The sequence below is a fragment of the Sciurus vulgaris genome (assembly GCF_902686455.1).
Source record: "Sciurus vulgaris genome assembly, chromosome: 3".
In the NCBI taxonomy this organism is placed as follows: Eukaryota; Metazoa; Chordata; class Mammalia; order Rodentia; family Sciuridae; genus Sciurus; species Sciurus vulgaris.
This window is the reverse complement of record NC_136463.1, coordinates 20,377,561-20,400,935: the sequence shown is the minus strand read 5'-3', so window position 1 is coordinate 20,400,935 and position 23,375 is coordinate 20,377,561. Positions and strand designations below refer to the sequence as shown.

Here is a 23,375-nt window from a genome sequence, read left to right as displayed (position 1 = left end):
GGAAGGTCCCAGACTTAGGAAGGGAAATCCCTACCGACTCCCTGGCTCACCAGACCCTCCTGTTGGACTCCTGTTCTAATTCACCTCAGCCAATTTCAAGGATTCTAGGATAACTTCAAGGGCACTGGACATCCCACCCCCTGAACTGAGATCCGGTTAGGGGCTGACTTTGAGAACCTCCTCAAGGACTCCAAGTCCTGGGCTGAGGGTGCTGGAGAAGGCCGGGGCTCTCAGGCCTAGCTAGGTGGGTCTCTGTCTGTTCCAGAGGACTGAACCCTTCGCCTTATGGGACCAGCCATAAAAATCAATTGGGAGTTTTGACTGGTCCTTCTCCACTTTGGACTGCTCAGTACAAAGCAGGCTCAAGCCTGCGGCTGCCAGAGTACAGTGTTGTAACCCCCCTTTTCCCCAGCCTCCCTCCCCTGCCATTTGCGCTCAGGGAATGCAAATGCATTTCAATATCCGCCTAAAGCAAACATAATTAGGAAGATAAATCAGTTGGAGGAGCCCCCAAAGTTTAATACATTTCCAATACCACCCAGAATGGATTTTGGTCCCCTCTTCAGGTCTGGGTTGACAGATGTTTTATTTCCGGGGAGGAGGTTGTACCTCTGGGCTGGGGAGCCCAGTGGAAGGGAGGAGGGAATGGGGCTATTCCTTGATCCTCAAAGGCCCCCACCGGCTGGGAAGGGGACCTTATAGCCACCCCCACCTCAGAGGCAGGAGTCAGACTCAGCTTCCTCCTCTGCAGCTGTTTCCCCCACAAATTAGACACCCATTTGAGAAACAATGTAGCCTCGTTAATCATTTAATGAAATAAACAACTAATCATGCTGTGATGCAGCCAATGTTTTTTAACCTCAGCAATCAGCTTGCTCAGGGGAGGCGGGGAAGGGAAGAGGTGGGGAAACTCAGGCTAACCTCCACACACTGCAACTGGTAAGGCAGCACCTGTCTGCACCTCAGATTTCATATTTAGAAAGGGGGCTGATCACATCTACTTCATTGTGCTGTTGAAGAAGATTCCAGAGAGGAGAAAGAATGAGAGAAAAGCTTTGACCTTTTGACAGAACCTGAGCTGTTGTTAACCTTTATAACCAAGATGGTTGTGCAGGTTTGAATTGGGCCTAAGGGAGTGAGGAAAGGCTCTCTTCCCATACTCTACTCTTTTCCCCAGGAAGGGGTTCAATTCTTTGTTCTAGTAGTTTCTGTACAACTTTGGCTCCTCTCCTGCCTCTATACTTCCAGCCAGGTTCCCAGGTCTCCCTTCATCTCTAGTCAAACCCTTCCTGCTTTCCTCAAGGCTGAGGTTAAAGCTAAGAGAGAGAAGGTTCCAGGTCTGGAGGAGTGGAGTGATTCCCAAGCAGCTCTCCCCCAGTAGCCAGAGACAAGAAAGTCATGTACACAAGTGCTCCTCCCCCAAAGAAAATGCCTCTGCTGTTGACTCCTAAATAACAGATGTCTGTCTGCATATTAATGAGATTGGACGAATAATTGGTGAGTTTTTCATTCAGTGTCAGAGTGAACCCGGAGGCCTTATGTTCATGCACAGACACCCACTCACCCCCCCCCCCCCAAACACACACACTCTCCTCTTCCCCCAGAGCACAATGAAACAGACTCAGACGCTGGCAGCCTTGACCCACAAAGGGGAGGGGCAGATGGGAACAGGGAGGGGGTGTTATCAGGAGGGAGACACCCAAGGTCTGTCAGGTTTCTGTCTTGATCACTGCCTCCCCACTGAACCCCAGGGGTGAAAACTTACATTTGTGAGGTTTCATCACTCTAGAAAAGGGGCCCAGGGGAAGGTAGGAGTCAGAGTAGGAGAGGGTTTGGGGGAAGGCAGTCACTGCCTAGAGAACAACACAGCAGTGGCCTCCTTTACAAGATTCTGCCTCACTTAAGCCCTGGAATCAACAGATCCCTTACACTGCCTTAGACCTGTGCTAGGGTGTGAGAAGGTGAAAGAACAGAGGTTTGGAAGTCAGTTAACATTTATTAGCTGGGTGCCTTTGCAAAAGTTAGTCAACCTCTCTGAGCCTCATTCTCCTTGTTTCTAAGAACATCTACCTTACATTGAAAGGATGAAATGAAATGTGCCACATGCCTGGTTTACAATAGGCTCCAACCATACTTGTTCTTTCCCCACCTATCCCCAACAAAACAGATCCAAGACAGTTTCCAAATCGCTGCCTCTCCTGCCAGACCCACCCTTGTTAGGGCAGAGATTAATTAGGAGTTTAGTAATTATTCTGGCTGCCTGGACAACAGACAGAGGCAGGAACAGATAGATTAGATAGGGAGACAGCAGAGAGGAAGATGGAAACCAATGCACAGAACAGAAAAGACCACAGATGTAGAACCAGCAGACGGGAAGAGGGGATGTACTGCAGCAGTAAAGGGAGCCTTGGAGTCTAGAATCTGGACTCTGGAAGCCCCAGTTCTGCTATGAACTTGCTGTTTGACCTTAGGCAAGTCTTATATCCCCTCTTAGCACCTCAGTTCCCTCTTCTGTCAAATGTCTGGTTTGGTTTACTCTCCAAGGTTCCCTCTCATTGTGTGAGAACAAGAGTCCCAGTGGCCTGGGAAGGGCAGGAGGTGACTGCCCACCCCCCACCAACACTATGGCCCATCAGTCACTTGTGCTCTGTCTCCTCTCTCCCTTGGTAAATGATCTGCTGCGCCAGCAAACAACTGTCCATTGTGTCCTAATGAGGGACAAGCAGGGAAAACCAATCACTTATGATGCAAATGAGCTGACGGCTGTGGCCTCCTCACATTCACTGAGTGCCTCTCTTCTGCCCAGAGCCCAGCGCTGCCCCAGTGTGGCCTTTCTCCAGAGCCCCAGTTCCCATCTGGACCTGGTGGAGGAGGGGGAAGCCCAGCCTGGACCTTGCATTGTTGCTCATTGTCACTCCCTGCAAAGAGCTCTGACCCTCAAAGCCTCAGAGGGAGGTTCGGTGCCCCTGTTTTTTTTTTTTTCTTCAATTGGGTGAGGGCTGGAAGTGTAGCTCAGTAGTAAGCAATTGCCTACCATGCACAAGGCCCTGGGCTTGAACCCTAGCACACACACACACGCCCTCAAAATACTGAATAAATAAAATGTATTAGTTTTTAAAAATTTGGGTGCAATGGAGCACATCTGTAATCCCAGTTACTTGGCAGACTGAGGCAGGATTGCAAGTTCGAGGCCAGTCTGAGCAATTTAGTGAGACCCTGTCTTAAAATAAAAATTGAAAAAAAGGGACTGGGGATTGTAGCCCAGTGACTCAGCCCTTCCAAGTCACTGGGTTCAATCCTCGGTACTGCAAAATAAGTAAAAATAAATAAAAATTTGAATGAAATTCATATAATGCATTGTTAAGTTATATACAATTCATTGGTGTTTAGTGCATTCACAAAGTGGTGAGACCAATACCTCTGGACTCAGGTTTTATGACCCTCTGGCTCCTGTAGGACAGGAAAGCTAGAGGCCTCAGCAGAGTAAAGGAGTAATAGAGGCTGGTGGTGGGGTAAAGGTGGAGAAAAGCCCAGAGCTGGCCTGAGTTGGAGGATGATTCCCTGTGTTCTAGGATGCCACAAGCTAGGGAAAGTTTGGCCTTTGGTGGGAGGTGGAGATCACACCCTTGGTCAGCACTGCCCTGAGGTCACATCTTTAGGAAATGAATTTCTAGGAGGATCATTTCCCTCTCAATTTCCTTGGCATTTAGTTGGATACCAAAGGTAGCTTCTGCACAGATCTTGGTTTCCATAGCTTTGGGAACTTCTGAGAGGTTTGGGATGATCCCATCAACAGGCCTCTCATTAGGGCTGTGGAGGACCCTGAGCCCCACAAACCCTATGTCTCCAGAGAAACCCCACTCCCTCACCAGGCTCCAGGGCTTGCCAAGGGAAGATTTTCTACTTATGTGGCATGTGTACTAGCTTATCTGTGTCCTACAGCCTAACACCTGGGAAGACCCTTCTAAATTGTAACTTGAGTTTCTTTTGCTAATATACACTACCATTTGCTTTTATGTAGTTTTCAAGAAAAGATGGCAAAACATCTGCTTACCTTTGGATTCATTCCCTTTCCCCTCATGTAGGATGTGTGAAATGCTTTAAAAAACCTTTCTAGAATTATCGAGCGCCAAGTACTACAGGATTGCAAAGAAAAGCTTTCTTTGACCCTCTCTAGCCTCCCCTCTTTCCCTGCTGGAGTCCCAGACATAGTCCAGACAATGTAATGAGGGCATTTCCATCTGTAGTCTGATGAATAGGGACTCCAGGGCTGGTTACTTCCAGGTCTGCCACCAACTCATAAACTGACCCTTTTGACAAAGCCCTGGGCCTCAGTTTTATCATCTGTAAAGTAGGGATAGCAATCTACCCTAGTGAGGAGAGATGATGACTGTGTTAGTGATGGCAGCAGTAGTCTGTCTGCTTTGAGTGTCCAGCCTGGAGAAGGCCTCACTGATGTGTAGGGGAAGTCGATGTTCTGTCTGGGTAGGTGTTGATTTGATTAATTAAAGAGGTCAGGTTTCATCACAGTCAAAAAACAAACAAAAAACAGGTCAAAAAAATCAGAGGAAATTCATAGGCATGGGTTTGGAAGAGGAAGACATTTCAATTCCTTACATTTTTTGTGGGCCAGGAGCCAAGGTACAAACCTGTAATCCCAGTGACTCCAGAGGCTGAGATTGAAGGATTGCAAATTCAAGGCCAGACCCAGCAATTTAATGAGGCCCTAAGCAATTTAGTGAGACACTGTCTCAAAATAAAAAAATAAAAATGGCTGGGACTTAGTTCAGTAGTAAAGCACCCTGAGTTCAATTCCCAGTACCAAAATAAATAAATAATATTGGAGTGAATCACGGTCCTAAAAAATTGGTGGGAAGGATTGAAAAGAATTAGCATTCCCAATGGTAAAACTGGCTTTCCAAAATTCTTAGGGCTGAGGAGATAGCTCAGTGGGTAGAGTGTTTGCCTCGCAAGCACAAGGCCCTGGGTTCAATCCCCAGCACCGCAAAGGAAAAAAAAAAAAAAAAAAAAAATTCTTGAGGGTGGGTCTTGCAGTTGGGTAAGTCCTTCAGTTCATGGAGCCCATTCATTCATTCTTTAACTCATCCCCTTAACAAATACTCATTGAGTGCTTAATAATATCTGCCAGGTACAGAGCTGGGTTATGATAAAGACAAAATGGTACTAACTTGTTGATAAGGAATTATCAAGGAAAGCATCTCAAAGTAAAACTTCTGAGGTATTCTAAATGTGGGGGAAAACCTGGGGAAGGTTTTTGGAAGAGGGGTTGGGCAGGTATTGATTGGCAGAGATGACAGATCAGTACTTACCTAGTAGAAAATATAAGAAAAAAATTCTTAAATTTATTTTACGGTACAGGGGATTGAACAATGATGCTTTTACCAAGCCGCCCCCGCCCCCGCTTTTTTTTGGGGTGCTGGGGATCGAACCCAGGGCTTTATGCTTGCAAGGCAAGCACTCTACCGACTGAGCTATCTCCCCAGCTCCCAAGCCCTTTTTAAGACAGAGTCTCTCTAAGTTGTCCAGGCTGGCCTCAAACTTGTGACCCTTCTTCCTCAGCCTCCTGAGTTGTGTGGGTTATAGGCAGGTGCCACCACATCTGGCAGTAAGAGTAAAATCTATGGGTTGCTACATGTAGAGGCCACCATGTCTAAAAGGGACATCAAAAAGGGAGAGGCTGGTTTTGGGATGGAAGATTGGGTAGGTAGAAAGAGTTCAAGAAAGGTACCTTAGAGGACATTCCCATCCCTTCTTTGGATTAGTTTCTCCTTCCTCCAACTCTGGCAGCTCAGAGTTCTTCTATGGTCCTTCATCATCTCCTGGCTTCTTTTTCACTTGGCCAAATCCTACCCTACCCAAGCCTTAAGGTGAAAGATATGCTTAATAAAGAAAGCTTGCTGATTCACTGAGGTCTGTTCCCCACTTCGGTTATTTTTGCTTTCATAAGGCCCAGTTGAGAGACCTCCTCCTAAAGTTCACCTAGAGTGGCCAAAGTCATTACACAATCCTCAAGGATTTTTCGTTCGTTTGTTTTTTGGTGGTACTGGGAGCTGGACTCCAAAGAGCCTCTTACCAGAACTCTGCAAAGGTCTTCCGTTGCTTTCTAGGCACATTTATTGAATAGCAAGCAACTTCGAAGTCAGAAATTAATCTTTTCTACAACGAAGTGCACATACATAAACACAGAGGCTACCACAGAACCAGGCACATAGTCTTCCTCAATCATTGACCTGTTATTCACTGCCTCCAGCTTCCTAGCACAAGGCACTGGAAAGAGCAAGGACCTCAGCTTCACATATCTTTATTTGAATCTATCCCTTCCTTTTTTTGTGACCTTAAGCAAGTTGCTTGACCCCTTTTCTTTTTAAAAATATTTTTAGTTGTAGATGAACACAATACTTTTATTTTTTAATGTGGTGTTGAGAATTGAACCCAGTGCCTCACATGAGTTAGGCAAGTGCTCTCCACTGAACCCCAACCCCAATCCTTGCTTGACCTCTTGAAGCTTCATTTCCCTCATTTATATGTGGGGAATAGGTGCATGGCACTTAGTAGGAGTGTGGCAATTTTTCTGTGGTGCTGGGGATCAAACCCAGGATTTACATTTCCAGTCTACAAATGATAATTATCAATGATTCTCATTGCTGTTGCTCCTGTGATTGGATGGTCCACAGGATTTCCATTTTCCTTTTAAGTCAGTCACCGTTCCCTCCTATTGACCTCCTTGTGTTTTGTCTTCCCTGGGTCTTTGCTGTCACCAGTCTAGAGTTTGCTTGCATTTCTCCCTCTGGGTGGGCTTTCTCTACTCTTGGAGAGCTGAGCTGCTGCTGACTCTCACAGGGTATGAGCTCCCCATGCCTCGGCACCATCAGTCAATAAAGATAAATTACAAAATCATTTGTTTTATTTGTTCTTATTACCTTGAGGGCTGTCTGAAATTGCCTTGCTTTTGAAAGCCACATTTGCATATCTCTATGCTAGAGTCAAAGGCTGCAGCTGTGGTTTCACTGCAATTTAAATATTAATAAAACCTCATAAACCTCTAGCTGTTTTTTTTTTTTTTTTTTTTAAAGTAGTCAGGCCCTTCTGCTCCTAAGTTGCTAATATAATTTAATCTTTGTCCTTTGCTTTGTATTTGCTTAAAGGGCCATTTTGGAGTTAACTGAAGCCAGCTGCTGTAACCTTGTAGATAAGAACCACTTACCATTCTCAACAGACCCAAGATTCACCACTTCTGGAGACAAAAGAAGGGACCACAAACATTTTATGCCAACTGCCCGTGCCTTACACTCAGTCCAAAGTTCTGAGACTTGAGTCTGCTACAGAATCATAGGTTGGCTGGGTCCCATCCCCAGTTTCTAATTCAGCAGGTCTGGGTGAGGCCAGGAAACTGGCACACTTAACAAGTTACTAGGTGAGGCTATTGCTCACATGGAGGAGCATAGAGGCCATGCTTTGGGAACTACGGCACTCAGCTGCATTTTTAGCTACCATATCATTTTGGGTCCTGGAAACTAGGTCTTCAAAGTTCATGTTCCCAGGTACCGCAATGTTGGGGAAATGTTTAGATCTTAATTCCTTCCAGCCCTTTGAATCATGGCTTAGATTCCCCTCATCATCCTGATGCACAGGATCAGCACCTTCTATACTTCGCCAACCCCTGCTCTCTGCAGGAGCTGGCTGTTTCCAGCTCTCCTTAATTTTCTATTTGCCCAGATTCATTTCTTTAATTTTCTCCTTGTTAAAGGCAAATTTACAGACTGTTAATAGGAGTGAGGCCTCACTGAAGTATGGTGAAGAGGTCCCCAGCTCAGCCATTTATAAGTGAGCCCCCACATTCCCTGGGTAGCAGGCCCTTTTCTCTCAGGCTTCTTTCATCAGATCTGTAGTCCCCCCTCACCCTGCTCTTCTCTGTGCCATCTGCTTCTGGGGCTGTCCTTATCAGTTCCTCACAGCCCTTGCAAGATACATTGTGGGCAGCTTGGCTCCTTCCACTGACCACCCTAACACTGATTCTTTTCTTTTTCTCTTGCATGTTTTTGAGCTGATACTTTGTTGATGATGCTGGTTGCATTTTTTTTAGGAAGGAGATAATCTGCTGGAGCTCTTCTCCAGCCCCCCTCCCTGTGCCTGCGCGATAATCCTCCTCCTTCCTTTTCAGCTTCTTTGCAGTTCATTTTGTGAAATGAGATAAAAGGCAGCATAGGAACTAGTTCCCAAGTGCTGCTGTGCCCAGAGAGGGCTAGAGATTGTGGGGTGGAAACACAGAAGGACATCTTACAGTCAGAAGTCAAAGGAACAAGATTTATTCCAGCATCAGATAGGACTCAAACTGGGCCAGGCATTCTGAGGACAGGGCCAGAAGTTGAATTCTGGGAAAGATTTTGCAGAGCATGAATCAGATAGGGTATACAGTTGTTAGAAAACCTTGAGAGATAATTATAAAAGACTTAAATGTTTTAGTCAAATCTGCTTTCATTCAGTATTCCTGGAAAGGCAGGAATGTACAAGATGGATGTTGCTTTTTCTATTAACCCATCAGGTGATGGGGGCAGCAAGCTGAGGCCTTAGCTCATCTCCAAGGCTCAGTGAGTCATGACTAGTCCCTGGAAATGAGACATGGTGGGATAGAAGACTGGACCAATTGTACTTCTGCTTGCTTCTCAACTGCCTTTACTGCTAACCCTGAGAACCATCAATTCCCTGAGAGGAAGACAGGGAGCTGGCACTGGTCCAGGGAAGTCGTGCTGTAGGTGAGGCTAAATTGGAAGGCTTTGATAACTGAAAAATATAGTCAGAAGCTGGGAGGCTGAATGGGAGTAGAAATGGTAGCCACGATCCAATCCCATAAGTCTCTGCCTGACATGGGGTTGCTTTTACTGTTTCCCACTATGGCCCCCAAATGAAGCAAGTGCCAATTCCCTGTACAACCTGCTCCTTTTCCAAAATTTCCTTAAGACTTGTACCAATGTCTTCTGTCTTGGGATCCTGACTAATGCAGGTGGAAAGCTAAATGATAGGATGGAAAGGCAAGTTCAAATCTCCATAGTCATTTACTAGCTGTGTGAACTTTTGAGCAAATCTTATAAATAAGGAGCTTGAACCTCGGTTCCCATTTTTCAAAAGAGGTGATAAATATCCACTTTACAAGGCTGTGAAGAGGACGAACAGCTAAAATATAATAATGGCAGTTAGCTCCATTTTTTTTTTTTCTTTCCTCACCCTCCCAAAACAGCAGTATTGAATTGTGTGGTGACTTTATTTTCTTTGCTTCAAAGAGGATTCCAATCTCTGAATAGTGTAAGGGCCAGGAAATGATGAACAGTGTTATCTGTGGATTAAGCATGTTAAATAGAAGTGGTAGGCAGAATTCTAAAGATGTCCTCTCTCAATTGCTGTCTCCTGGTTATTTAATCCAACACTCACCTAGATAATGCTGTGAAAGGACTTTGTAGCTACTAAAGTAATGGACATCAAGACAGAGAGATCACCCTGGATTACCTAGTGGGTGCAACTTAATCACTCGAGCCTTTAAAAACAGAGAACCATCTTCAGCAGGAGTCAGAAACATGGAATAGTCAAAGAGATACAGTATAGAATAACTTGCACAGCCAAGGCTGGTTTTGAAGATGGAGGCATGTGGTTAGGAGCCTAGGAATAAGGATGGCCTCCAGAAGCGAAGAATGACCCTTGGTCATCAGTTAGCAAGGTAATAAGGATCTCAGTCCTGCACCCACAAGGAACAATTTGGCCAACAACATGAGTGAGCAGACTCAACCCCAGAGCCACTAGAAAGGAACACAGTTTTGCCAATACCTTGGTTTTGGATTGAACCAAGAGTCTTATACACATGAAGCTTGTACTCTGCTACTGAGCTAAATCTCCAGCCTTCTGACTTACAGAACTGTGAAATAATAAAACAGAGGTTGTTCTGATGTGGTGGCTGAGGCAAGAGGATCACAAGTTTAAGGTCAGCCTTGGCAACTCAGCAAGACCCTGTGTAAACACACACACACACACACACACACACACACACACACACACTTACATAAACAGATATTATTGTAAGCTACTGCATTTGTGACAATTTGTTGTGGCAGCAACAGAAAAATACAAAAGGCCCTTTAGCTGCCCCAAGATGCTGAAGCACAGTGAAAAGACTAAGAAAGCCTGCAGGTGTAAGCCCCAAGAACACTCTTGGTGTTTGTAACCAAGTTTATTTGCAGTGTTAACAGCACAACATTTACAAAACATATTTTGTATAATCAAGTCTGCACTGCCCTTGCACACTGGGGGGCAAGGGAAGACCTAGTCCTTCCAACAGATATAAACAGTTTTGGATAATGAGTATATGAAAAACACTTTCTTTTCCTTCAGCAAGCAAAATTATTTATGAAGTTGTATGGTTCAGCAATAGAGAGGAAAGGGAAAAAAATTACCTCAAAGAAAGCAACAGCTCCTTTCCTGGTGGGATCCGTCATTTTACAGATATGAAATATTCATATCAAAGATCTTATATTTTAAGAGGAATGGATTATATACTGGAGCAATAACAATGAACTTTTTTTTATTGCTAATGGGGAATTAGTGGACTTTCTCTGGACACTGGTGCTTGAAAATATTGTTTCAAAGCACATTCTTTATAAATCTAGCAACTTATACTCTAGACTTTTGGAGATCTCCTCTAATTGACTCCCAAATTTCATATTCATATTCATTATCTGCCTCTGAATTTCTTCCCCAATGCTCCACTCCAACATTTAAGAGCTACTCAAGGACTGTTCTGATTTTAAGTTGTATCACAGATTCCAAGAACTCTCCTTCCAGTGAAGGGCCTAATTCTTGGCCTTTATGATCATAGGGTTTTAGAGAAACAAACTTGGGGTGACCAGCTATCCTCTTGAGGCCAAGCCACTCTATGCCTCCAGTTCTAAGTCAACAAGTCTAGTACTAGGAACTGGCTGATTAAAAATGAATCAGTATCATGCCTAACTGATGGAATTTAAATGGTTTTAAATTCTCAGGTCAAAATCTGCTACAATTTGGTGCTCATGACAGATTTCAAAGGGACACTAGAAACAGAAAATCTTTAAGAGAACCTCACATAGCCAGAAGTTCTTTTCAGGCTGACGTACATAAATATTTCATAATCAGGACTGTGGAAAGACTCAAGAGTAAGAGGAGTTCCTTGGGTCTAAAGTGGAAAGGCCATTTCTTAAGCTTATCTTTGGGGTCCTGTGGTTCTAGACACATGGTTGGCTGCAGTCAGCAGTGGCTGGGTGGGATCTGTGGTATCAGGTAGGTATCCAGCTCCTGGCACTGGTAGAGGGCTACACTGTCCAACACCCACTCTCGGGTCACCACAGGTGCCTTACACATCTGCCCAATCGCTGGGGACAGAACACAAGTAGATTAGTGTCAATTCATTCTCTCAGAGCAAATTTTAATCAATCTACTCTGGAGACTTGGTTATATGAGTTCGTAGGGTTAATCATGTAGGAGCCAACTGCTGCACACAAGCAGTGCTTCAGGACATACCTCCTTGTTCAGAAACCTGAGGAATGACTGCTGGTGAAAGCCAGCCTCTGGCAATTCTATTAGCATGGGCTACAATCTGGTAAAGGAAAAGTCACCAGAAAGAGCAAAACAGTATTGCAATTTAAAGATTAGAAAAATGTCTTTTGTTTTAATTTTATTTATTTATTTAGGTACTGGGGATAGAACCCAGAGGTGCTTTACCACTAAGCTACATTCCCAGAACTTTAAGTATTTTTAAAATATTTTGAGATATGGCCTAAGTTGCAGGCCTCAAACTTGTGATCCTCCTGTCTCAGCCTCCCAAGTCACTGGGATTATAGGCATCTGCTACCACCTGACATAATGTGAAAAAATATCTTAAGTAAAAAAACAAAATATGATGATGCACATGATCAGATTTGTGTGAAGTGTATACATGTACATGGGCCTGAAAGAATTTTGTGGTGATCAACTTCAAGTGCTGGGTTTTGTGGTGATCGACTTCAAGTGCTAATTATTTTGTTTTTGTGCTAGATTATGTTTTCTGTGAGGAACACTGATATTTAACCCTGCCCAACCCTTCAACACTGGGTCCAGAAATGTATGCCTATAATCCCAGCAACACAGGAAGCTAAGGCAGGAGGATCACAAGTTCAAGGCCAGCTTGGGCAATGTAGTGAGACCCCTGTCTCAAAATAATAATGCCCCCTCCCTGAAAATACCCTGTCCCTCATGCAAAAAGTTCATATATTACTTTTCTTTTTTTTTGGGTGCTGGGGATTGAACCCAGGGCCTTGTGCTTGCAAGGCAAGCACTCTACCGACTGAGCTATCTCCCCATCCCCTTACTTTTCTAATATAGAACTAAACAAGAACAATGTTAAAAAGACATTTATTTATTTATTTACAGTACTGGGGATTTGAAACCAGTGCTGCCAAAAAAAAAAAAAAAAAAAAAGTGCTCTTTAAATGAGCTACATCCCCAACCCTTTTATTTTTTATTTTCAGACAGGGTCTTGCTAAGTTTCTAAGGCTGGTTTTGAACTTTTGCCTCAGTTTCCCAAGTCACTGGGATTATAGGCATGTACCACTACACCTGGCTAAAGACATTTTAACTATTCATTCTTTCAATAATTTGTTTTTTTTTTTTTTGGTACTGGACATTGAACTCAGGGGCACTTGACCACTGAGTCACACCCCCAGCCCTATTTTCTATTTTATTTAGAGACAGGGTCTCACTGAGTTGCTTTGCACAGTGCTTTTGCTGAGGCTGGCTTTGAACTCGAGATCTTCCTGCTTTAGCCTTCCAAGTCACTGGGATTATAGCTGGGATTATAGGTGTGGGCCACGGAGCCTTGCTCTTTCAATAAATATTTAAAGTGTGTGAGTACTATGCTACTCAAGCACCAAGTGAACCAAACCCATTCAACAAACCCCATATAACATAGGAACATGCAGACACCTTACCATGAAAGCCACTGTCCTCTGTCCAGGCATCTGGCTGCACAACCACAATTGGCTGAGCATCCTGCATCCCCAGGAAGAAAAAAAGTGTTGAGGGTGTCAGAGCAGGGCTTTTAAAATAGTCAATGTTACCTTTTTTTTTTTTTTTTCTGTCTTGGTACTAGGGATTGAACTGATAGGAGCTTAACCATTAAACCATATCCCCAGTCCTTTTTATTTTTTGAGATAGGGTCTCACTAAGTTGCTGAGGCTGGCCTTGAACTCATGATCCTCCTGCCTCAGCTCCTGAGTCACAGGGATCACAGATGTGTGCTGTCACTGCCACTTCACCATTTCTTAATTTCTGAAGCAGAATACATTGGAGGCAGCCACAAAAAAGAGGGGGAAGGGCCCATGGCAAAAAGGGGAGGGATGACGCCTCCTCTCAGTGTATTATTAAATACTCGTAGTTCCCAAGTCCTTACTTGGGTCTCACAGATGGAGTCTTTTGGCACAGGCACCTGGTCAGAGAAGGCTCCTGAGGCTACATTTTAGGGAATTATGGGACTGCTGGGTACCGGACTTGCTCAATTGCAAGACAGAATGAAGACTGTGTCCTCCCTCTGACTGGGCTTCAAATACTTACTGTGCCAAGGGTGAGTGATGAAAGTTCCTTTACCACAGAAGCCCCACACAATTGCACCATCCACTCCAGTTGATCTAAACAGGGAAGTTAATCTAAAATTACCATGATGATCTGCATATATAACCCTCTACCACACATCCCTGGAGGAAGGTTTACAGCAAGACATTTTAGTGGGAGATTTCCAATCTCTGCCCCAAAGAACAGAAAGACTGTAAAGGATTCTAAGTTCATTTGCCACTGATATGCTGCCACCTACTCTGGCTATCCATTTCTATAAGGCCACTTGGTAGATAAAGTTTTATAATCTTTCAAAAAAAAAAAAATGCTTTGAAAGAAAAGAAGAATCCAAGACCTAATTTCCATTAATTTGCTAAATTGCTAGATAAGATACTGTGTGAAAAAATATCCACCTTTCTTCCATTCCTGCATCCTAATTCTGCGTTGGTAATTGATAATCACGGCCACTGAGAGAACCATACTTGGTGGTAATTACTGTAAATGTCAAGAGACAGGAAAATAATTCATCCAGTGAAAAAAATATACGTCATCTTGGTCAGGGACTCAGTGTATCAGTGGGGAAAGGCTACAAGCTGAGCTGGAATCAACATACTCAGGGCAACAGAAATTAGAAGAGATTGCAGAGATGTTCCACTTGCACCTGGAGAATCAGTAAACCAATGGGTGTCTTCTGGGTCCCCTTGGACTTGCTTTGCACAAGTCACCCATGGAGGAGTTCTTCCCCACCAGCTGATTTCTGAGAACTGCTGAGGTATTTCTGCCTATCTTACTGAACTGAAGCTAACTAACTCAACCCCCAAATAATACCTGCTAGAGACACCTGCTTTTCACTATACCAAAGTAAAAAAATATGCCTTCAACAAACACTTGGAAATTTCATAAAAATCCAAGCAATAATCCAAGAAGGAAGCAAAATTACACGGCCAGTATCCCTTGTAGCCACTCATCTGCCAGTCACCAAATGCTAAAGACTTCTCACGAGCAAGAGGACCTGAACTCCCGGGGCAGAAATGGGGCATAGGAAGCAAAGGTGAGTAGTCTTTGTTTTGAAAAGAAAGAACAAAATCTATATATACACAAGGGCCTTGGTGTCATAGAATACCAGATTTGAGCCCCACAGCAGTCCTAATCATAACATCACATTCAATGTCAAATGTAATTAGAAAATACTCATCAAGAGTCTGCCCCGGCTCTGGGCCTGTGCATCGCCCCAGATCCACAGGGCTTATGCAACTGCTGTGCTTTCTTCTCTGTACTAAATGAAGATGGTTTAGGAAGAGTGGAACTCTTCCTTGACATTTACAAGCCCAAAGTATCTTTTTCCTAACATATTATCTCTACCTTTTTCTTAGTGCCTTTTTCTTTGTGCCTTTTTTAATGGGCAAAAACAGCAACTTTACCCCATTTTTGTGTCCTAAATTCTAACTTCTCACTGCCCTTATGTTCTTGAAAAGGGGCACAAGGCCTAGCTGTTTGCCCTAAGATGACATTTAGGGGCTCTTTTGCTTGGAGCAGGGCAAACAGAATAAACTCCAGAATATCTCAACGATCTGAAGGACTCCCATAGTGTGATCTTTTTACAAAAATTTATATGTATTTTTAGTTGTTGATGGATCTTTAATTTTATTCATCTACCTATATGTGGTGCTGAGAATTGAACCCAGTGCCTCACACATGCTAGGCAAGCACTCTACCGCTGAGCCACAATCCCAGGCCCCACAGTGTGATCTTGCCTGTAGTATCCCACTATGTAAGAAAGAAGCTGGAGCTGGAGGTCTGTATTTCTTCTAAGCTCTCACCTGTGGGCATGTTAGTAAAAGGTCCATAGCAACAGATTTCTAGGCCCCTGAAGATCTGCAAGGAGAGAAAGAGGGATAAGGGATGGAGAGAAACATGGTTATAACTGAGTACAGGCTTTTATAAAAAACCCTGACTTGGGCTGGGGAGATAGCTCAGTTGGTAAAGTGCTTGCCTTACAAGCACAGGGCCCTGGGTTCAATCCCCAGCACCGCAAAAAAAAAAAAAAAAAGAAAGAAAGAAAAAACAAAACAAAAAAAACCACACTAACTCAAAAAAGTAGTTTTCTTTTCTTTACTACCAGACAACTTCTTCATTTTTGTGGGTGATAATGGGGATCAAACCCAGGACCTTGTGCATGCTAGGCAATTGTTCTACCACTGAGTTATATCCCTGGCCCTTATTTTGACACAGGATCTTGTTAAGTCGCTCAGGCTGGCCTCAAATTTGCAATCCTTCTGCCTCAGTCTCCTGAGTAACTAGGATTACAGTAAGAGCCACCAAGTCTGGCAATACCTGAGAATTTCTGCTGCTATGTCTCAGAGACAATCAGTCCAATGTTCTGAACACTGATAGATTTAAGTCTTTTTTGATGTATATATGTAGTTGGTATACATTCTATATAATCACTCTTTGTCATTCCAGGGCTAAAGCATCTCACCTTGTTACCAATCAGGCCCAGGCTTTTCCTTGATGAACTTTGCTGAGGATCTTACTTCTTTTAAGAGATTGAGCAGAAAAAGAAAAACATTTTTCTTTCTTTCTTTTTTTGGGGTGGAACTGGAGTTTGCACCCAGGGGTGCTTTACCACTGAGCTACATCCCCAAGTCTTTTTATTTTTTTGAGACAGGGTCTTGCTAAGTTGCCCAGGCTGGTCTGGAACCTGTGATCCTCTTGCTTTAGCCTCCCAAGTATCTAGGATTATAAACATCATATGATATCATGCCTGGCCTAGTACTTTTTAAATATATATATATATATTTTAATTATTTGTTCTTTTTAGATATACATGACAGTAGAGTATATTCCTTCCTTATATTTAATAAGACCTGGATGGTAACAGACTCAAAGCTATTGGTTGAAGTTTGACATTTATCTGGAGTGGTACAGCACTAACCATGAAACCAGTCAGCATAGAGGTCTTTATGTTTACATGCTTCTTTTCTCCTGACTTTCTTCTGATCCCCAAACATCTCTTCCTCCTTAACTCTCCTCTGAGAATGGTCATTGCATCTTATTTAGTCTATGCAGTTCTTAATCTGGAAGTGAGGACTGGTTTTGTTCTCCTCGCTGAGCTGGTCACACTGCCTGGTTTTCTGAAGACAAACCACACACTTCTCCTAGGGGTACTTTCACTTACAAGTGCTTGGCAGTGCTAACCAAAGAACTTTCAACATTCAGGAAATGTTCTACATCTGTGCTAATAAGGTAGCCACAAGTCATGTGATTGCTAAGCACTTAAAATGTGGTTAGGGTGAGTGAGCACCTGAATTTCATATTTCAGTTTTAATCTAAACAGTGCTATGTGGCTGGTGGCAACTATGTTGGACAGTATAAATTCATGGGCACAGGTTCTTAGAAAAGGACTTGGGTAATGTTTAAAGGAAACCTAGAGTTTGGGGAATAAGTGAGTGGTAGTACGTTTGCCTACCACGTGTGAGGCCTCAAGTCTGATCCTCAGCACCGCACACAGAAAAACAAAAGAAAACAAAGAAAACCCCCCATAAATCTGTGTTAGTTGGATGGATAAATACACATTCTTTATTTTATTTTTTGCAATGCTAAGAGAGGAACTCAGGGCTTCTTGCATGTTAGGGAAGTGCCCTACCACCACTGAGTTACATTCCCAGACTGTATTTGTGTGTGTGTGTGTGTGTGTGTATTTTTTTTTTTTTTTTTTTTTTTTTTTTTTTGGACAGGGGTCTCACTATGTTGCCCAGGATGTTCACAAACCCTTGGGCTCAAGTGATTTTCCAGCCTCAGCCTGCCCAGGAGCTGGGACTTCAGAAATGTACCACTATGCCCAGCAGGTGGATATTTTTTTAAAACATATTATTTTGGACAAGTCTCATTGTCTTGACCCTCTTCCTATCTCCCATTCCACTAAAAAAGAAAATTGCCTAGGCCTCAAATTTACCTGGCCTCTAAGGGACAGGGATAGAGAAAAATCAGGAAGCTATAAACATAGAAATGTGCCCCCTTTCCCATGCACACACTTTACAGTCAGAGGAAAAAGAAAAGACAGCAGGACAAGTCTGTTTCTGTTTTAAGTGACAGCTTCCATCTGTACCATTCTTCCTATCTGCATGAATAAAATGCATCCCCAACCTGTTGATAGGACATAGATGCTCATAATGCTAAGAGTTCTCTCCAGGCAGCCAGTTGGAGCCAAATACTACCATGAAAAGTACAAAAAATTAGGAATTTTTACATCCAAGCTGACACTGATGAGAACGCTTAGTTATGAGATAAGGGATTTGAAGCTTTACCTCTACAAATACATTTCTCTTCTAGAGGAAAATACTAGATGACATTTAGTATCTTTAGAATGTCATTACTGTGGACAGGCATCCCCCCCCAGCCCTACAGTGGTTCCAGGGGCACTGTACCACTGAGCTATATCGCGGACCTTTTTGAGACAATGTCTTGCTAACTTGCCTAGGGTGGTCTAGAACTTGGGATCCTCCTGCCACCCAAGTTAGTCGGATTACAGCAACGAACTGCCAAGCCCAGCCATGGCATCTCAAAGGCAAGAAAATTCTCAAAGTACTAGAATTTCCTTTGAAGGTGGGTGGAATCTGGTGCTAATTCTGCCTTGAATCAAATGGAGTAAAAACAAATGGCTGGCTCTCACAGCACTCCCCTGGGGGGAAGGCAGAGGCAGAAGTAGGGCAAGTGCTTTTCCTGGCATCTGCAACAGTTACTTGATAGGCTCTGAGGGTGACGATGGACTGATCCCAAGGGTTCAGAACTACAGGTTTGATTTATGATCGTCTCCCAAAGCAGTTTTCCTTAGAAAACTATCTCTACTGGTTGTTGCTTAAGTTTCTATAAAAGGATAGAAGGTACTCCTAACAGGAATGTTCTGAAATGCCCTGTGGTATTTTTTTCCTTGAGAAAAGAAGAAAAGAACACCAGGAACACAGCACTTAGTCAGGAACCTGAGAAAGCAGCTGGCTCTGGTCGGGCAGACAAGCATGAGATCTTGCTTAGACTTCTCCCCTGGCTACATCATCTGCTACAATATTATCTGGAGAAAGCTACTTAGTCTCCCTGGGCCTCACTTGCACTATGGTTTGAATAATCTATTTTTCTCCTCTATGAAGCCTACTATAACTTTCCAAGAAGCCATGGCATTGTCGTCTAGACTTGGAACTAGAATGATTGGGTTCAATTTCCAGTTTCATTACTAACTAACTAGCTGTGTGACCTTGGACTACCTACTCAAACTCTCCGAGCTCTTCTCATAGGTAAAATAGGTAATAGTAGAACATATTTCATAAGGTTGTTGTAAAATTGTTAATTAGTCAAAATGTAGTTGAGGATTTAGAGCAGTCCCTTACATATGGTGAATATTATATAAATGTCAGCTGTTGTTGATTCTTAACCACTTCCTCTTCTGTGCTTCAGTAGAGGGTCCTCTGTAACCCCTGCTCATAGTACTTACTACACTGCTTTAAGAAAGACACCAAGGGGCTGGGGAGATAGCTCAGTCGGTAGAGTGCTTGCCTTGCATGCATAAGGCCCTGGTTTCGATCCCCAGCACCGCCAAAAAAAAAAAAAAAAAAAAGATACCAAGGTAGAGTGGAAAGATTCACACCTCTATAAAATCCTAGCTCTGCCATATATAAGCTGGAATTTGAAGCCCAGGTTGGGATCTAAATTATACAGCCTCCCTAAGCCTTTGTGTTCTGTCATTTGTACAATAGAAACAACATATTTGCCTTGTTGGGCTGGGAGAACTAAGAAGAGCCTGTGTGAAACAGCTGAGCTAGCGCTCCAGCAGTGTTATGCAAGGTGCCTAACCAGATGAAGACCACCACCACCACGCTGGCTGGAATGCAGAGCTGTGGGGTGGGGTTTTGTCAACAGGAGGCAAGGGGCTTTACCTTTCTGCCTTGGGATTCTCTTGCTCGCTTTGGACCTTGGTGGTTTCTTCCATTGACTACATCTCCTCTGACTTCAAAATCATGCTGAAAGAAACCAAACACAAACCATCAAGATCAGAGAAAGAGAAGCCTCCTTCAGTGGAAATGAAATGAACATGAACATGACTGTTTAAGGAATTCAGAACTGCCAGAGTTTTGACCAAAAATAAATAAGTAAAGTCATTCTTTTTGGTGGATTCGATGAAATGACCAGGATCTCAGCTGCTGAAATCAATTCATTGAAGCAAATCTTTATATGCAGAAATTAACAATTGGCTTTTCACCTCACTGGGACTTAAAGTATTTTAATTTTCAACATCTATCTCCTCTTAAAACATTCACTTAGCATTTAGATTAAGCTGCTAAAATAAGTTGTTACAAAGATAACTGGAGAATTCCTAATCTCTTAAATCAATTGTATATTACCATCTAAAGAAATAAGGGCTTTTCAGATTTCCATTGAGAGATTTAAACGGTTAATGAAGCTAAAATGATAAAGTATATATTTAATAGAGTGAAGAAAGTTACAGGTTTTTCATAATCATTATTTTGGTTGGTCAAGGAAGCGAGAATAAAGAATAATGGGTTTGGGGAGTTTAGAATTATGGGGAGAAATCTGGGAGGAATGCTTAGAAATAATTCTGGGGCTAGGGAATAAAGGACAGTGGTAGAGTACTTGCCTAGCATGCATGAGGCCCTGGTTCCATCCCCAGAACCACACATGCATGCTCAACACACAAATTCTGACTGAAACTCAGATTATGGGGAAGACTGAATGTATTGCTGAGAGTATTACAAAGAAAAATAAAGGCAAGATTGTAATCACAGGCTATTACTAAGAGAAACATTTAAGGGAAATGACATTTCCTAGTCATTTGAATAAGAATCTAGTGATGAATTTGTCATTTATTTGAGGATAACTACCATGTTTATTATAATTATAAACAGAACATGTTTATAGTTCTGATTGCACCCCTGAGCTTCTTATAATGAGTCCGACTGCTTACTTAACCACTCTTTCCAGATGTCTAGTATAAATCTCAAAAATCTACTCATTTAAAAGAATTCTTGATCCCATGCCTGTCCTCCCTCTTCCCAATGTGCTCCTCCCTCATGTCTTTTCAACTATAATATTACTAACATCCACTCTGGTATTCAGGCCCCAAACCCAAGAATTACCTCATTGCTTCCTCTTTACTTCATCTTCTAAATTTAATCCATTAGCAGGTCCTAGGCTTTATACATATCCCAAACCAGATTTTTCTTACCTTCTCATTATTCTTCCTTCTTTATTTATTTATTTTAAAATTCATTTTTATTGTAAACAAATGGGATACATCTTGTTTCTCTGTTTGTACATGAAGTAGAGGCATACCATTTGTGTAATCATACATTTACCTAGGGTAATAGTTTTTGATTCATTGTTATTTTTTTCCCTCCCCCCCACCCCTCCCACCCCTCCCACCCCTCTATAGAGTCCCTCCTTCCTCCATTCTTGCCCCCTTCCCACCCCCTATATGTGTCATCATCCGCTTATCAGATCATTCGTCCTTTGGTTTTTGGAGATTGGCTTATCTCACTTAATATATTCTCCAACTGCATCCATTTGCCTGTGAATGCCATAATTTTATTATTTTTTATGGCTGAGTAATATTCCATGATGTGTGTGTGTGTGTGTGTGTGTGTGTGTGTATATATACACACCACAGTTTCTTTATACATTCATCAATTGAGGGGCACCTTCTCATTATTCTTTTTTTTTTTTTTTTGCAGTGCTGGGGATCGAACCCAGGGCTTTGTGCTTGCAAGACAAGCACTCTACCAACTGAGCTATCTCCCCAGCCCACCTTCTCGTTATTCTAAGAATAAAATTAAAATTCCTTACCATGGCTTGTACCCAAATTTACCTGATCTGGTCCTTGTCTAACCTCTGACCTGTACATGTAATTCACTAATTATTACTCTCCAGTGACACTGGTTTTCTCTTTTTTTTTCCTCCCTCCCTCCCTCTCCTGCCTGCCCTCTTTCTTTCTTTTTTTTTTTTTTTTTTTTTTCAGTGTTAGGGATTGAACCCAGAGCCTTGTGCTTGCAAGGCAAGTACTCTACCAACTGACCTATATCCCCAGCCCCTTTCTTTCTTGTTTGTGGTGCTGGCCACTGAACTTAGGGCCTTGTACATGCTAGGTAAGTGCTCTACCACTGAGCCACATTCCCAGTCCATGGTGTATTTTTCTTTTCTTTAATAAACTCAGTTCATGCCTACCTCAAGACCTTTATGTTTTCTGTTCCTCTGCCTTTAACAGTTGTCCTCTTTATTTTTTCAAAGATAATTCTTACTTTTCATTTAGGGCTCAGCTCAATCTTTTCAGAAAGGGTTTCCCTGGCCCTATCCCCAGCTAACTGGTAGTCTATAGTTCTTCAGAGCATTTCTTACGTCCCACCACCCCTACCCAGGGTACTGGGGATTGAACCCAGGGTGTTATTTATCATTGAACTACATCCCCAAACCCTCTTTTTTTATTTTTTTTATTTTTTTTTATTTTGAGACAAGGTCTTGGTAGGTGGTTAAGGTTGGCTTTGAACTTGTGATCCTCCTGCCTCAGCTTCCCAAGTAACTGGGATTACAGGTGTGTGCCACCTTAAATTCATCTTTATTGAGTATCTTCCTTCAATAGAACATAAATCATACCAGAGCAGGAAACTTGGCTGGTTTTATTTACTGCTGTATTCCTAGTGCTTGGCACATAGTAGGCTCCCAATTACTATTTACTGAATGAAAGTTAAAGCCAACAAAAATGTCACTTAATTAATTATAAATATACTGAATAGCACATAATACCTTAAAACTGCTTTTGCTAATTTTATTTTGCCTGATCTATTGTCACCAACAGCTCTTGGCTGTTCTAAAATTATTCCTCCTCCTGCACTTTATCTTATTTACCTCTCACTATTCTCAGTATCATAAACAGCAACATCTCTTTGAAGAAATCTGATTTCTAAGGAGACACATTTGCATATTAATACAAAGTCTTTCTTTAACAATGGTGAAGAACTAGTTTTCTAGAAAGGTATACACATAAAAGACCTATCCCCACCTTGTTCCTATGAATCCTTTCTTTGTTTTATAAATTCCTTTCCCTTTCCCTCAAAGAAATGACTATTTCTTTTGAAATCTAAAATAAATGAGTGAGAACACAGAATTTCCTGGTTTGTTCTAGGTCTCTCTTTTTGTGTGATACTGGAATGAACCCAGGGCCTCACATACACTAGGCAAGTGCTCTACCACAGCTACATGCCCCAGACAGTTTCATTTTTTGTTTTGAGACAGTCTTGCTAAAGTGTCCAGGTTGCCCTTGAACTTGAGATCCTCCTGCCTCAGCCTCCTGAGTAGCTGGGATTATAGGGATGCATCACCACACAGGCTTCTGCATCACTCCTGATGATCTCCATTGTCAAGGAAAATCTATGGAAAGTGCTGCACTAATGGAAGGAAGCAAATAAATTTTTCTTAACTGTGTGACTCAATGGCATCAAATGTCTCTTAATTAGTTTGTAACATCAAATACATACCTCATCTAGCATCCTTCTTTCTTTAATAGACTGGGTCACCCCTAAAGAGATCACAGAAAAAACAGGTTACATAGAGAAGAACACCATCCTTTTGTGAAGGCAGAGAGTTAAACGAATCACAAAAGAGCACAGGAAGAAGGTTCTCTTGCTCTGAAGCCATAGTCCTTTAATGAGGTTTATGGTGGAAATTTCCTCCTGGAGACACAGTTGATGCTT

The 23,375-nt window shown here is 42.5% G+C and overlaps 1 protein-coding gene across 1 annotated transcript in view; it reads right to left on the bottom strand.

Moving 5' to 3' along the window:
- Window positions 1-9,884: 9,884 nt before the first annotated feature.
- BRCA1 (BRCA1 DNA repair associated) overlaps window positions 9,885-23,375 on the bottom strand; it is a 66,715-nt gene continuing 53,224 nt past the window's right edge. Inside the window, 7 exon segments of the mRNA XM_079133471.1 lie at window positions 9,885-11,300; window positions 11,302-11,411; window positions 13,005-13,065; window positions 13,627-13,700; window positions 15,444-15,498; window positions 19,551-19,634; window positions 23,160-23,200. Coding sequence (XP_078989597.1) covers window positions 11,265-11,300; window positions 11,302-11,411; window positions 13,005-13,065; window positions 13,627-13,700; window positions 15,444-15,498; window positions 19,551-19,634; window positions 23,160-23,200 — 461 coding nt within the window. The 3' untranslated portion in view covers window positions 9,885-11,264.